We start from the raw sequence: 16,075 nt of genomic DNA, 5'->3' as shown, positions 1-16,075 counted from the left end.
CTTTCACTGTCCAGGCAGACACTCAGGGCAGGGCTGAGAAGCAGGGGTTTGCTCCCCAGCTTTGGGTGGAAGAAAAAACATCAAAAGGGAACTGCAAAATTCCCCAGGGGAATACACAGAGGGAGAGAGTAAGGGCAGCCCAGCTTGCCCAGCAGATCTGGCTGCTTTCGCACAGCAGGAGTATCAGCAGTTCTTAGGATTTCGCTGTGATTTTACTGTGACACAGTGTGTGTTCCTTAAAGCAACCCTTGAGTTACATCCCAGTGTTATCACAAAGAAACAAAAACGTGCAAGTCTCTAAAAGAAGAATTCAGGCCTCCTGGGTGTGGAAAGAAGCCTGGAGAAATGGCCCAGATGAAGGCTAGGAGGCGTTCAAGGAGACACAGCACTGGGGATGGGGCATCCCAGCATCTTCCCTGCCTCCCTGAACCGTAGAACTAAGAAAAGGGGCCAGCAGGGTTGACGACATCAAGCACTACCGTGTGTTTATTTACTTTACAGAAGTGTTCGAGTCACAGGAAACATGAAAACTCCCCCAAGTATCAAAGCAGCACACATCTGCTGCCTGTTTGACCGACTGCCAGGGGTGGCTTCGCAGCCCTCCTGCCCTTCCCCAGCCCTGCAGTGACTTGCTTCCACTTGCACACACAGAATTCCCAAACTGGTGGGCGACTGAGCGGCTCCGGAAAGCCAGCAAATCCCTTCCCACCTGTCCTGCCAGGCTGTGGGAAACTGAGGCACAGGTGGTGAGTCACTGCACGGAGGGTAGAAGGCAGCAATCCAGCCTCTGCATCTTCGGCATCGCGTCCGCCCGTCCTCCGTGGAATTGATGTGCTTCTGCCGTGCACTAAGTGATTAGTCTGTGCCTTTGCTGAGTGTAAAGTTATGGAGTGGGAGATCCAATCACAGGCACAACTCCGGTTGTGCTACAGGCCTATTTGAAAGGGTAAGTGTTCTGCATTTTTTTTCATGCCTGCAACAATCTAGGCAAATAGGCTTTTAAATTAAGCAGTGATTTGGAATATAAGTGAGTGCATTTAAGCTGCTAAGAGATGGAAAGATCCTAATGGCTGAAATATTTGTCATATCACAAATAAACTGGCTGTATCGGGAGCTACTAATGTAACTAATTTTTACCAAATCCTTCACTGCTCTGTGATAGAAAATGAGGTCAGCATAGGTTGAGGCAACATAAAATGAGCAGCTGCTAGAAGGCAGCACAGAATACTGATAAAGGACTCTGCAGAAACTGTATCGCCTGCCCACAGAAAAAAGGAATCAGTTTGTTCAAATTAAGATAGAGCTTTTCCAGAGCATCCAGGGTTTTAATGAAAAGGTGCCAACGAATGCAGGCTTTCAGTGGATCCAGAATACAAATGCACACTGAGATAGTTCCTCAAAACCTCCCTATCCCCCTAGACCTGGTTTCATCCAGTTTTTCCACATTTTAATGAGGTCTGTGTGACATTTGAAAGGTATTGGAGTGCGAAAAAGGGCAGGAGGGTGTCCTAGGACAGCTGATGAGAGTCCCAAGGATTTCTACGGTTCCTCTGGTTCCTATGGGGCTTTCCAGTTACAGGAATTAAACCCTCATTTGATCTGCCACTCACAAGGAGGAAAAGTGAAATGAAGAGGAATTCAGAGAACTTGGACCACTTCAACAAACAGAAAAAACAGCCCCAAAGCCCACAGTGACAGTGCCTGGCAGTGCCAGAACAGCTCTTGCACCTTTAGAGGTTCAGGAACCAAAAGCAGCCCACCCCCAAATCATCTTCTTTCTGCCGTGTCCCTGTGCAATCCTGTTACACCAGTACAAGGTGCTCTGAGCTGCCTTGTCGAGGATAACACACCCAGGGAAGAGAGGCAAATACTCAGTGTCAGAGACACAGCAACAGACTGTGTTTTGCCTACCGTGCTTCTAAGGCTGCCTCAAACATTTGGGACCAAGTGGGATGCAGTCATACTCTGGTTATATGAGAAAAACAACATAATTGTTTTCATTCTCATAAAAAAAAATAAAAACACTTTGGAAGGGGAATTTCCTCCCTCGTTTACAGGCATGAACAGCCTGTCTCTGAATAAGGGGAGGATTTGGGTTGTAATAATTGGTCCTTTTCATCCATAAACCCCAAATGAGTGGGGGGGGGGGGGGGGGCGGGAAAAAGGCAATTGGTCAAATGGGAAACCGGGGCACAGGGAAACTGAGGCACAAAATGTCTTCTGTAAGGGAAGAGACTGAGAGCCTTCTTCAGCGTGGCGGCCTGGAAGTGACTCCTGTGGTAAAAAAGGTCATAAAAGAAACCAGGGCATCTAGTTATTATTTGGGATGGTCTGTTAACACAGGCTCAGTCACATACAACCCCATCTCCCTGTGCCACGTGAGAGGCTGCTGTCGCTGGGAGCGGCTCTCCCGGGATCAATACAACGAGAGCCTTGGCAGGGGAACAGCGACCACTTGGGAGCATCAGACAATTTAAGAAAAATAAGATCAACATGGATTAACAATAAAACTTAAAGCTCGCTGCATTTCCTAAATGGAATGGTAGAAGGGTTCATATTTGATAACCACTAAATGGTTTAATGAAATAATTATAACCCAGACTCCTGAGCCCGGCCACAATCAATAACTATGAGCTCTAAGCAACAGCATGATCCAAGTTCTGCCATTTTCACAGTGCTCCCCAGCAGGCAGAGCGTGCGACTATAAATGCGATTGACAGTAAAGTTGCATTAAAACATCCCCATCAAGGGCAATAATAGATTAAAGGCTACCGAGGCACTGCAGTTGGCTGGTCAATATGCTTTATTTTCTGCATCACCCCCAATTTTGCCACCCTCCTGCATACTATTAGTGGGAGTCGATTTGCTGTCAATGACTAGCCCTGGCAAAAGATGCATTAATGCATGCTCACAAAAGCAGTGCGCATGGCATTATCACTTCACTCGCTTTCAAATTACAGCCTAATGCTGTTTCCAGGCAGCTTGTGACACGTTAACACTATGTGCGATTTGTTGGTATCGGGCTAAATATTTCGTGTCTAAAGATTTCATCAGAGATTTGATGACAGAAATAAACTACCGCCCAGTGGGAAATCGTTCCAAATAATAGAATTAGGCATTGTTGGAAAATTGACAGAAAAGGGATGATGATGTGGGATAGTGGAAGAAGAGCAGAAAAACCATAAGGGGAGGAGGGCTGAGCAGAGGACTGCCGAGTACCCATTTGTCTGCTACCTAAAGGCAGTGTTATTAATAAATCCAGTGATGGGGCAGAGATTTTAAATCAGGTGATTCTATCTTGCTTCCAGATACCAGGCTTAGATGATCTGTTGCTGCTTTTAAATGTCAAAGGATCCCACGTAATACTTGAAATGCAGGTGGATATACGCAGAGGTTTGATTATTTTCTGCCGAAGTTCATAAACCAGCCCCCAACATGTGTGCCTTGGCATCCCGCAGGTTGTACTGTCCTTGTAACGCCACCGAAAAAGGCCTTAAAACCTGAAGGAATCAACTCATCTGAGGACAAGGGGGACCCGCAGTGGCAGAGCAGCCCGCCCTGCTGAAGGGCTCTGGGCTGACCCCCAAAAAAGGCAGCGGGGGCAGGAATCGGGGGAGCCCACGAGCTCACCCACAGACACTCTGCACATGGAGTGTGGGCTACGCTGCTGTGGGACTCAGGGGTTCCCACCTGCGTGGCCAGTCCTGCACCCCACAGGGGCTGGGCACCCCTGCCTTTGCAGCCTGGCTGCCTAGCTGCCAGCAAAAGCCTTTATTCAGTGCTGGCTTGGGTGCAGAGCTCTAAGGCAGCAAACCTATTAATCCTTGCCTTCTGAAGGCCCCAGGACCTCCGCGTTGACCACCTCCTCCAATCTTTCTGCCTGAACGAAACAGCCGGAGTCAACTGTGTAATGAAAAAACAGGCACTTGACCGGAGAGAGGAGACAAGTACAGAGGCTCAGCAGCCAGCGATATGCTTGCTCTCCTGGTTTAGCTGCAGTTTGCCTTTACAGCAAGCCCCTCTATGATGGCAATGTCAAATCACAGATTTGATTCATGCCCTTCCCTGCAACCAGCTGTTGCCACCCATTACTGAACACCCAGCTCTCACCTCTCCTGAGGAATTTTTCTTATTGTCATTTTTTTTGTGGGGGCTCCTAAGGGTTGTTTGAAAGAGTTAACAGCACCTTTGCATTTGTTGGTGGTTAGGGAGTTCCCTCTTCTCCAAGGTAGGAAAGTCAAACGCAGCTCGGTTAACTATCCTTAAGGCTACTGAAAATTATAAACCTGGGTTTACCTGCAGAACGTGAGTGTTTAACCCCAACAAACTGTCTTTCAATAATGCTTTCTTCTTCAAGAAACTATGAATGCTTCTTCAAAGCTCCCCTTGTTTGCATTTTGTAGTGTGCATAAAAAATAAACAGATTCTGACTCCCAGAGCACACACAGGTTTCCCTTCCTCAATAGCAGGGTACTTAAATGTTTTATAATAAAGCTGTACAAGGAACCCAGAGCTGTTTTCTTATCACTGCTGCTGGACTACCTGTGTAACCCTTAGGCTGTGGTTTTCCAAGAAGCTGAACTAGTTGCTTGAACAGGGCTGACAGGGCTGCTTGGAGAATCAGCCTGACTCTCCCCCAGCTTTGGCTTCCTACCAGCTAGCAAGAATGAAGCTCTCACTGTCTCCAGCAGGCATCTCCTTCAAGCCCAAACGTAAGCCGCGTGCCTCTAAAATCTGAGTTTTATCAAAAAAATAAATACAAATTCTGTCTCTCTCCCACACAAACACACAAAGAAACCTGTTAATACTCCAAAGTAGGACCTTTTACAGGGTCAAGCCAGTAACATACTCCTTGTCTCTTCTACCGAACAGCTACTGCACTCTCTTATCTCTGAAAACAGACACCAAAACACTTTGAAAAGAAAAAAAAAGATTTAAATCACCTTGGTGAAGACACCCAGAAAGCAGTTAACAGTGTCCAAGCAGGCCTCTGAGCTTCAAAAACAAACCCTTAAGCTAATTCCTTATGAACAGGCTATGCAGTATGTTTATGTAACCTGCAAGGGAATCAAGGGTTCCTCCTCAGCAGAACCACATCCAGGCTTTTCTGGTGAAATATCAAGTGAAAACCTTCCCTTAAGCCTATTTACTGAGGCTTTTCTCATGCTTTACTCTAAGACAGGCAACACTGGTCTCAACTGAGCTGGACTTTAATCCACTAACTACTCCTTAGCCTCTAATGCAATTGGGAGTAGCTGCAGGGAGAGGCTGTCCCTGGACATCAGCATTTCAGACTCCCCTGCACTTCAGTATGAAACCACGCAGGAGAATTATTCCCTCAGCATTTCAATACCAAGCAGAGAAGACTTGGAAAAAGTCCTCTGCTCACCGCTGAGTGAGATGAGACAGATCTCACTCATCGGTAAAGGAAACAAAGCTGAACACCCAACCACTTTGAAAGAAAACACCATCTGCAAAAGATGCACAAAATAAAGGTGTGTAGAAATTACCTGCATTTGCTTCTTTACCTCCATTCTTGCACCCAAGGCAGCAGCACCAGCAGCATCACCACCACACAGCAGAGAAACACAACTGCTACCCAGGTGCTCACCCTTGCCATTAGCCTCACCAGGTGTAACTGTGGGGGATTCCAGCCTATTACCCAATGTACACCTAATTAAGAAACACTTGCAACAGAAAAGAAAAAAATTTTGAATTCAAGTTTGTTAACAAAGAAAAAAAGGGAAAAAAGTTTTTAAAGAAAATAACTTAGAACTTTTCACATTAGCCATGCCTTAACCTAAAAATAATTCCCGTTTTGCACGCAACTCTTCAGGCTCCTTTTCTGTCATGAATATAAAACCTCCCAAATTTGACACTGTTTTAATTTATTTACCTCACTAAAACTGTTTACAACCTTGTGCACCAGACCAGTGTGACTGCAAACCCCCACAACAGCCCCTTCTCTCTCCATCTCAGTCTTGTATCCCCCCCGGCCTGACCAGCAGCCTGTACACACTGTCAGTCGGAGATGCTGCTATGGACAGAATTAAATGGCATAAACGTTTTAGGGGGATTTAATTCAAAATAGCGGGGGGGGGGGGGGGAGGAATTAAAAAGAGGTGCCTCTCTGCCATTCTGTGGTCAGGTGCTGTCATCTGGTGGCCAAACGCCAGCAGCACCACAGCCTGCCCAGCGCATGCCCCCAGCTGAAATGCCCGTGGGGGGCCACGTTTGGTAACAGGGGGATGTGTGTGTGTAACTGTTGTGCAGGCTGGGGGTGCACAAGGAGCTGGGAGGTGACCAGAGGGATACCCCCAGACCGTCTGATGTGCTCAGCTATAAAAGCTAAGGGGTAGGGACAGATGGGGACACAGGACACACACACACACACCCCAAAGTGATAGCCTTTGTCTCCCCAAGTCATGGTTACACGTGACGGAGCCTGGCTCCCCAGGAGAGGGCTGAGCACCCCTGGGAAGGGACAGCTGCACTCCTTTTGATTAACCAGATTTTGCTTTAGCTACTGAACTGCCTTTATCTCAACCCTCCATGTTCTTTTACCCTTCAAATTCTCTCCCAACTCACTTGCGGGGGACTGAGCTGCCAGCTGGGCTCCAGCCACACCACCCTGCTGAAGGGAGGGCAGCTAGTTTTTCTGGACTTTAGGGAAGCTTTAGGTGCTGTGCCTCTTACTGCCCTTCTGAAGTTGTCCAGCTGGGATATGAGCAGGTATGCCATTCCCTGGGTGAATAAACAGCCAAATGGCAGGGCTCAAGGGGGGTGAAGCAGGGGAACACCTGGGTGGGGATCAGTCAGCAGTGGTGGTTGCCAGGGCTCCCCTGAGCAGTAAATTATTCAAATAGAAGAGGCAAGGGTATCCCTGTAACTGTGCAGTACTGGGGCAGGTTCAAGCTAGACATTGAGAAGCATTTCTGTACCAAGAGGCTCCTCAAGTACTGGAATAGGGGTCCTGTAGAGATGGTTCATGTCCCCCCCCATCAGAGTTTAAGAGGCATCCAAACACTGCCCCTGCCAAGATGCTTTAACTTTCAGCCCCATAGTGCTCAGGCAGTTGCAAGATCAGTCCTGATCCCTTCAACTCCACTACTCTAGGCCAGCAGACTTTTATTGACTGCAGTCACAACTCAGTGACAATTATCACTCTCCTGTGTCAAGCTTCAGAGAGAACAGTACTGCTTGCTGGTACTACATAACATATTGTGTATCTGCACTAATACATATTTTATATAAGCAACATAATCACTGCTAAAGGTGACTGAAGAGGCTGCCCAAAGCCACCTCCCCAGCCAGCCCTGATTTCTCTCCCTCAAGAGCCACCACTGAACACACCTGACCTCCTGCAAGGGGACCACTGAACTGGTAAATGCTTCAGGAACCAAACAATTACCTACCCACTGTGTATTTTTATACCACATTTTACAGATACTTTTTCCTGCTAGGGGTCCATGGGAACTAGCTGCACTGAAGTTCCTTCTCTGAAGATGCTACAACTTTGCATCACTCCGCTTAACACTTCCTTAGCACGAGCCTGCTACTTTTTTAAAACATATCCAGGCAAGGGAAAGGTGTTCTTTTGGTTGAGGGATCATTATTGCCCAAAAAACAGCTGGTTCCAAACCACTTCACCCCCTTTCACTACAGCTCTGCCACATTGTGGCCAGCAGCTTCGGACTGGCCCTTACAATGGGGCAGCTTCACCTGAAAGGGCTGAAAATCCAGATGGAAGAAGCTGCTGCAGTTATATGCCAGAATTTTCAGATTTCAAGCTTTGAACTCCTGTTAGAGATCAGCTCTACAATCTGGGACTGAAGCTCAGCCTCAACTGCCTCAAACAGCAACACTCATTGTAGCACCCAGAGCCTTGGCCTCCAAAACACGAGGTTTAACCTAGCACTTCACTTGCATTAATTATGGAGCAGTTTAACTAAAAACCTCTTGCAGCTTAATCCTTATGGTTAGGATCATACTCCATTTGTGTGTATGATCACCTGTATTTACCGTTAAGTTTATTTTGTTTCTTACATTGGTGAGGATGTACAAATAAGTAAAGACAGAAACAGGGTGATGCCCATTAAATAGTTTTTATTCCTTAGGACATGAATTGCATTTCCACTTGTTTACAGTACTGTAAAGTGCAATGGTATTCATCTCCCCTCCTGTGCACATGTTCAAGTATTTAAAATGCCCAGAAAATGGTTTTTATTTTTACAGCAGCTCAGTTATGGAGTTTTATCTGGCAAAATATACCCAGATGTGCCTACAGGTTTGGGTCCTTCAATCTAACCCCCACCTGGGGGTCCCTCCAATACTAACTGCTAGTGGAATGCATTTCCCAGTGTCTTTAGTCTACCTCCTCGATGGTTGGTCCAGAAGAAGCTCCACCAGATGGAGGAGCTCCACCACCAGGGAATCCACCAGGCATCCCACCAGGCATTCCTCCTGCACTCTGGTACAGCTTGGTGATGATGGGGTTGCACACCTTCTCCAGCTCCTTCTGCTGGTGCTCAAACTCTTCCTTCTCAGCAGTCTAAAAAAAGTACAAAAACTCAGTACCCACTGCTCTCACCAAGTAGATACAGGCCAAAAGTCAACCAGCACTTATTTTAAAAGCCTGGGTTTATTACTACCTTGCCTTCAGCCCGACCAAGTCAGACTTTAACTAGGCTAGATGCAGGAGTATTTATGTTCAGTCTAGTTCCAACAAACCCCACCCACTGATTTAGTACTCCCTTCAATTACTCCTAGAGCATTGCTGCTGGAGCAATAGGACCTCACTTAATGTTAGAAAACCATCTTTCCAAGCTAGCCAGCTTCAGTCAGGAGGAACTGAGAGCTATATGCCAGCAAGCTGTGGTCGCTCAGACATCCAAGGAAGGTACTTGGACCAACACAAGTCTTTCGACTTCTGGTGGAAACTACGAATGGCTTTGGAATCACTTTCATCACAGCAACCAGTACTTTGATCCTCCCGATTTCCTTTATAGCTCAGCAAGACACTAGAAGCAAGCACTGACCCAACACAAGCATACCTGATTCTTGTCCAGCCAGTTGATGATTTCATTGCATTTGTCCAGGATTTTCTGCTTGTCCTCATCAGAGATCTTGCCCTGGAGCTTCTCATCTTCAACAGTAGCTTTCATGTTGAAGGCGTAAGACTCCAGGGAGTTCTTAGAAGACACTTTATCACGTTGCTTCTCATCTTCTGCTTTGTATTTCTCTGCTTCCTGAACCATCCGCTCAATGTCTTCCTTGCTCAGCCGGCCTGCAGAACATAGCGGTTGTCAATCAGTTTTCTAGTCAATCATTATTAGTAGACACCCAAAGTCTCTCACACACCACAGTCTCAGCAGGCAGGCAGTTAGGAGGCCCACAAGCTACCATGTGTCCTCCATCTCAAACCGTTTCACAGGCCTTCTCAGAAACTTGTGAATTACTGCAGTAAAGCCAACGATCACTATTGTAGATTGAGGTGCATGCACCTTATTACCCACCAATTATTTTCATCAAGATAACTATAAGGCAGAGCTTGACAAGCCAGACTCAAGCAGTCTCCCCACCCTCTGACACACGTGATACTTACCTTTGTCATTGGTTATTGTGATCTTGTTCTCCTTGCCAGTGCTCTTATCCACAGCAGACACATTCAGGATGCCATTGGCATCAATATCAAAGGTTACTTCAATCTGAGGTACACCTCTGGGAGCAGGGGGAATACCAGTCAGCTCAAACTTGCCCAGCAAGTTGTTGTCCTTAGTCATAGCACGTTCTCCTTCATATACCTAGTAAACAAGAAGCAGTGAAGTAAGTCTTAAGATTGACCACACATCACTGTATCGTAACAGGGTATTATCCTCAAGTGACACGGTCGCTCAGACATCCAAGGAAGGTACTTGGACCAACACAAGTCTTTCGACTTCTGGTGGAAACTACGAATGGCTTTGGAATCACTTTCATCACAGCAACCAGGTATTTACTAGCAACCCTTGCTAACTGCAAGAACACCTCTGGCCCAAGATTTACAACTATTATCACTGCGAGTGTTGACAGACTCGTATTACACAAGCGCACCGTCAGTTCACCCCAGTGTTGCCTGCTTACCTGGATCAGCACACCGGGCTGGTTGTCAGAGTAAGTGGTGAATGTCTGAGTCTGCTTGGTGGGGATGGTGGTATTGCGTTTGATCAGGACCGTCATGACACCTCCAGCAGTCTCAATACCAAGAGACAGAGGAGTCACATCCAACAGGAGCAGATCCTGTACATTCTCAGACTTGTCTCCAGACAGAATTGCAGCCTGAACAGCTGAGGGAAGGAAAAAGAAAACTGTTAGGAGCCCTGCAACAGACACACTGCACACTACAGTTAAGCCCATGGCTCACTCAGACATCCAAGGAAGCTTTTGGCCATCATCAGTAGACTTCTGGTGGAAACTACGAATGGCTTTGGAACCTGATTCATCATTGCAAGTCAAAGTAAGCTTCTTACTGCTCTGAAAAGCTTTACTGATCCACACTGAAGACCTAAGGCCTACAACAGTACTGCTCCAAGACTTCAAGTTCAGGTAGTACTGAGTTTGCCAGGTTCCCACATGAAGTGTGCATTCCAGTCATTACCTGCACCGTAAGCCACAGCTTCGTCAGGATTGATGCTCTTGTTCAGCTCTTTGCCATTGAAGAAATCCTGCAGCAGCTTCTGAATCTTTGGGATACGAGTAGACCCCCCAACCAGCACAATGTCATGGATCTGCGATTTGTCGAGTTTGGCATCCCGCAGGGCCTTTTCCACAGGATCCAGGGTGCCACGGAACAGGTCAGCATTCAGCTCTTCAAAGCGAGCTCTGGTAATGGATGTGTAGAAGTCAATACCCTCATAGAGAGAATCAATTTCAATACTGGCCTGCGTGCTCGATGACAGAGTACGCTTTGCACGCTCGCATGCCGTGCGGAGGCGACGAACTGCTCTCTTGTTCTCACTGATGTCTTTCTTGTGCTTGCGTTTGAACTCGGCAATGAAGTGGTTGACCATGCGGTTGTCAAAGTCTTCTCCACCCAAGTGAGTGTCACCTGCAGTGGATTTCACCTCAAAGATGCCATCTTCAATAGTGAGAATTGACACATCAAAAGTGCCACCTCCAAGGTCAAAGATAAGAACATTCCTTTCAGCACCAACCTGCAAAGAGATTGATTTTTACAATGCAATTCCATTTCTGCTGCTATTTTAGCAGGTTTACTAGTTGGGACATGAAAGACAGTGATCACTCCATGGCATACCTTTTTGTCCAGACCATAGGCTATTGCAGCTGCTGTCGGCTCATTGATAATTCGGAGGACATTGAGCCCTGCAATGGTTCCAGCATCTTTTGTGGCCTGACGCTGGGAGTCATTGAAATAGGCTGGTACAGTCACTACAGCATTAGTAACAGTCTACAAAAAAAGCAAGCAAAGAAATCAATTATTTATAGTATTTACTCACACTTACCAAATTATCCATTACATTTCACTGAAGGCCTACACCTCACCTTCCCGAGATAGGCTTCTGCAATTTCCTTCATTTTGGTTAAAACCATGGAAGAAATTTCTTCTGGGTAAAAACTCTTTGTCTCGCCTTTGTACTCCACCTGGACTTTTGGTCTGCCAGCATCATTCACCACAGTGAATGGCCAGTGCTTCATATCAGACTGGACAACAGAATCATCAAATCTACGTCCAATCAACCGTTTTGCATCTGGAAAAGATTAACTGGCTGTATTAAATATGTCCATTCACAACAAAGAACATGAAATTCTTCAAAAAAAAAAAATGCACAGAAGGCTAGAACACTACTTGGCCTGCAATTATTACTGCTTTGTCAAAAACCCAGCCGCAGGCACTGCCAAATTTCACCTCTTGGAAACATACAAACTTGAATCACCTCACAGCCACCACCGCAAGGCTACGGCTGCTATACCATCAACCAGAGGACAGTCTAGAACTGAGACACTGAGTCAAGGACACTTAACACTAACTGCCAAGGAAAACCTTCGGCATGGCAAATTTTTAACTCTAAGGCACATACTTTTCCAGGATGTAATAAAGCCTCAATTATTAGTAATGCAATTATATGATTTCTACTAAAACCTAATTACGAGCTTTAATCTCCAAGGGGAAGCTTCAACCCTCTCATCACTCTTATGATCCAGGAACCATCTATCATTTTCATCAGGTTTTCAAACCTCACAGCCTTACCAAAAACTGTATTGGTTGGATTCATTGCAACTTGGTTCTTTGCAGCATCACCGATCAACCTCTCTGTATCTGTGAAGGCAACGTAACTTGGCGTGGTCCGGTTGCCCTGGTCATTGGCAATGATTTCCACCTTCCCATGTTGGAATACACCAACACAGGAATAGGTGGTGCCAAGATCGATTCCAACAGCTGGTCCCTTCGACATCTTGTCTGGAAAAAATAAAAGAGAAAAAGAAAAAAAAATATTGAACTGTAAAATGGAGCTGAAGCATTTCACCGTTCCACCATGCTATGTTTTACCGGCACACCGTAACTGCGCCTCAGCTCCACACCGCGGCCTGAGGCCCCAACCACGTGGTGCAGCGCAAGGCCAGGACTACAACTCCCATGGCGCACCGCGCCATCCGCGTCACGTGGCCGGCTGCCGACATCTTGGGCGCCGGGAAATGTAGGCGCCGCGCCGCGGGGGCCGAACTTGGCACAGCCCCAACACGATCACGACCCCCCCCGCCCCCAAAACCCCCTCAGGGCCCCTCTATCCGCCAACAGAGCGCTCCCACAATCCCGCTCCGCCCTCCTTCCTCCCACTCGCATCCCCTTGGACTACAAGCCCCAGCGTCCACAGCCGCCCCGCGGCCGCCTCCCCCACGCACCCCCCCCGCCGCAAGGAACATGGGCGGCTGATCTCCTTTATCTCTCCTCCTTCCCCCGCCTCCTCCCCCCCACCCCCGCCGTTTTATCACGGGAGAAAGAGGCCAGCCAAAAAAACCGCCGTTAGGTCTGACTTCGAGACAAAAAAAAAAAAAATAAAAAAAAACACAAACCTAAAAAAACACCCCCACAAAAAAACCCCACAGAAACTGGCAGCAACGCACAAGGCTCTGAAAACCCCCCCCGCACTGAAAAAGGGAAAACCCGCCGCCTCCGCAGTGGAAAAGGCCTCCAACCCAATCCCCCATAGCGCCAGGGCAGCGCCGCGCCACCCACTCCCTCCCCCCGCAGCAGCAGGGCCCGTTACCTGAGCGGTGCGGACAGGTCCGGACGCGAACAACGAACGACACTCCACAACGGCTGCTGCTCAATGAGACCGCGGCGAGCCCGCCCCGCCGCCTTTATATACCCCCTCAGAACCTTCCAGAAGCGCCCGCCTTCTTTCCCCGCTCCGGCCAATCCGTTTGCGGGTCCCACCACCCTTCCAGCCAATCGCCGCCTGCCGGAACCCGCACCCGTCGTGACGCACACAGGAAGGGGGCGTACCCGCCGGCCGGCCGGTATTCTCGAACCTTCATGCGCTTTCCCCTCGCCCCCCCCCAACAGCCCGCCGCTCCGCAACGGACGGGGGTGGAGCTCTCCGTGCGCGGGAGCCAATCAGAGCCCTCCAGCGGCCGCTCGCGGGTGACGACACCGACGGGCGTAGGCTGAAGGAGGGGGCAGGGGCAGAGAAAGCGCGCCAGCGGGCCAGTAGCAGCCAATCGCAACGCGGCGCCAGGAGGTCGTTTGCATATTGCCCGCGGGAGGGGGACGGCGCCAGAAGGAGCCCGGGGGTGGGAGTGGCCAATTAGGTAGCGGGGCTAGCGGGTTTATTTGCATAGAGGGCGGTAGCGTGCAGGAAGGAGGAAGGGGGAAGGTGGGGGGGAGCACAAGATGGCGGCGCCATGCGGAGCTGGGCTGGCGGCCCGGCCGTGTGCGGGCCCCGGCCCTCCCTCTGCCCTCGGGCCGCCTCCCTGTTCCCGGCAGCGCTGCTCCCTGCGGCCGCGGCCCCTCAGGGCCCGGGCACGGTTCCGCGCAACGGTGACCGGTTAAACACGGTTAATAGCAGAATTAACAGGAGGCGCTGCAAATCCAGGCAAAAAAAAATGAGCGTTTGGTTTCCGACACGAAAGGTGGAGGGGCAGGGGGCTGCGCTGGGAGGTGCCCCCCTGCCCTGAGAGGAATAATGGCATTCCTCCTTTTGATCTTGACGACTCGCTCCCAGGGGCCTCCCAACAGCGTTTGCTTCAGTAAATCTCCCTCAGTACAAGAATATACTGGCAGCGTGTCGCTGCTTTAATCCTCCATGTTCTGTTTTGTAAGGCAGAAGGCAATACTCTCCAATTTCTTTCCCATCCACCCACCCACCCTGGTTCTGAGGAAACCATGCTGCCTGCCGTGTTCTAGGGCACCACCAGTTTCTATACAGAGCAGAATCCAACCTCCAGCTTTTCTCACCCCCATCATCAGCTCAGGGACAAGGTAACGGCCCTTCCTCTGTCAGGGCTGCTCACAGTATGCTGCCAGCATGACTTCAGTGGAAAGGAAACACAGGCTCTGAACAGTGGAAACCGGTGCTGTTCAGTGTCCTTGGGGATTGAGCGCGCAGATGGATGACCGCAAGCACGAAAAAAAAGCTGAAAGCTGATCAAAGGTCATGGATCACGTCAGGTCAGGCTCTAGCAGGAGCGCTGTGAATTGCATCAAATGTTTACATGGCATAAAACGCTGAGCAGAGGGAGTTACTAGGAGGAGGGCTATCCAAAAAACCCTAGCCTGGCCAGCCTCTGTGACCCTATGCAGTGGGAAAAGGGGCAAAGGAACTTCTACAGTTGGGGGTAAAAACTCCACGAAAAAGCATTTTGGGTGTTCTCTTATTCCTGCCCAGAGGGTTGGCCTTAGGCAAAATCACTCCTGGAAACTGCTTAAAAGTCCAGTACTTGAGGGGTGGGGGCACTAACAAATCTCTCCTTTCTGTCTTATCCCAAACAAATGACTGTCCTCTGTGCTACTTCGCTGTGTGCAAGCCTGCATCCTGAGACAGATCGGTGTCAACGTCTCTTTTCTTTCATGGCAATTTTGAATGACATCTACTAGGGAACGTGATGGTACCCTGGACCAGCTGACAGCTGGTAACCCATTATCAGACCAACGTGCAGATTCTCACTGCCACATGCCACCAGGCTGCTGGGGCAGATGTGGTGGGTGTGCTGACCCACGGGAAGTCACTTGTGTGAAGCAACAGTTTGTGCCTCTCATTCGTGCTCTGCCACAGACAGGGCTGGAACCTGAACTGGCAGCTTTGGGTGATGCCAGAAAGTATAGTTGGAACTTGGGTGTACAAGGTTAGAGACGGGAGCAGCAGCAGGAAAAGGAAAGGGGATCTATATCATAGCATGCTAGCTGTCGTTCTCCTGTGCCTTTTTAAAGATAAGAACGGTCAATATGAATCATCTCCCCATATCTGACCAGGTAAGGCATGCAAAGCACACCACCCTGTCCAGAGTACAGGCTGCTGGAGCACTCAGCTCCCAGGGGGATGCCTCTCGGGCACGCAGCACTAACTTGCACGAATGCATTGCACACCAAGTCTCACAGGAGCCCAGCTGTTAGCAGGGGATTGCCTTTGCTTTGGTTTTGTGTGTTTGTTTGGTTGGTTTGTTTTGTTTTGAAATCATGGGCAGAATTTCACTACCTGCACCTTGAAATTAGTGACATTTAGATGTGCAACTGTATATTGCACAGCAGACTGATAGCAAGTGAAGGCAGCCTGAAACAACAGTGAGTCAGTGCAGGGAGGAGGGCAGTTTGGCAAATGACTCATTACACTAGAAATTAAAGGCTGTTAACATATTGGACTAAAGTAGCCCATTTACTGTATTATCAGAAAAATTAAGGCTCGGTAGACCGGACACTGATGAGTATTCTGTGTGGAGGTTTTTTTCAAATGATGTATTCCAACATTATTTTTTTAAGCCAATTTAGTACATTAGAGATCAAGCACTGCTGCCCCTTTAAGCGTTTAAAACAGAACTGGGAAGAGAGTGGAGATTATCAGACACGCTTCCTATTCACAAC

At 48.5% G+C, this 16,075-nt stretch overlaps 1 protein-coding gene and 3 non-coding genes across 4 annotated transcripts; all 4 read right to left on the bottom strand.

The window, feature by feature from the left end:
• Positions 1-8,089: 8,089 nt before the first annotated feature.
• HSPA8 (heat shock protein family A (Hsp70) member 8) lies at positions 8,090-13,392 on the bottom strand. Its single transcript, XM_032993010.2, has 9 exons — positions 13,266-13,392; positions 12,248-12,457; positions 11,542-11,747; positions 11,294-11,446; positions 10,637-11,192; positions 10,123-10,325; positions 9,605-9,803; positions 9,054-9,286; positions 8,090-8,551 (listed from the first exon to the last, which is right to left on the bottom strand). The coding sequence occupies exons 2-9, from the start codon at positions 12,450-12,452 to the stop codon at positions 8,366-8,368; spliced, it is 1,941 nt and encodes a 646-aa protein (XP_032848901.1). The 5' UTR covers positions 12,453-12,457; positions 13,266-13,392; the 3' UTR covers positions 8,090-8,365.
• On the bottom strand, positions 8,879-8,975 carry LOC116961577. Its single transcript, XR_004407054.1, has one exon. It is a non-coding gene; the product is annotated as a small nucleolar RNA SNORD14 (small nucleolar RNA).
• On the bottom strand, positions 9,890-9,986 carry LOC116961578. The gene has a single exon (XR_004407055.1). It is a non-coding gene; the product is annotated as a small nucleolar RNA SNORD14 (small nucleolar RNA).
• Positions 10,399-10,489, bottom strand: LOC116961579. Its single transcript, XR_004407056.1, has one exon. It is a non-coding gene; the product is annotated as a small nucleolar RNA SNORD14 (small nucleolar RNA).
• Positions 13,393-16,075: the final 2,683 nt, after the last annotated feature.

Source organism: Tyto alba, unplaced genomic scaffold, assembly GCF_018691265.1.
Source record: "Tyto alba isolate M040663 unplaced genomic scaffold, T.alba_DEE_v4.0 Super-Scaffold_32, whole genome shotgun sequence".
Taxonomy (NCBI): domain Eukaryota; kingdom Metazoa; phylum Chordata; class Aves; order Strigiformes; family Tytonidae; genus Tyto; species Tyto alba.
Note: the sequence above shows the minus strand (reverse complement) of the source record. Positions and strands in the feature narration are given on the sequence as shown.

Excerpts from the sequence above, each read along its gene's own strand:
- HSPA8 (XM_032993010.2), bottom strand. The coding sequence starts at position 12,452 with ATGTCGAAGGGACCAGCTGTTGGAATCGATCTTGGCACCACCTATTCC. Across the intron at positions 10,326-10,636 it reads AGCTGTGGCTTACGGTGCAG|CTGTTCAGGCTGCAATTCTG; the intron begins GTAATGACTGGA and ends TCCTTCCCTCAG. Across the intron at positions 9,287-9,604 it reads CACAATAACCAATGACAAAG|GCCGGCTGAGCAAGGAAGAC; the intron begins GTAAGTATCACG and ends TATGTTCTGCAG.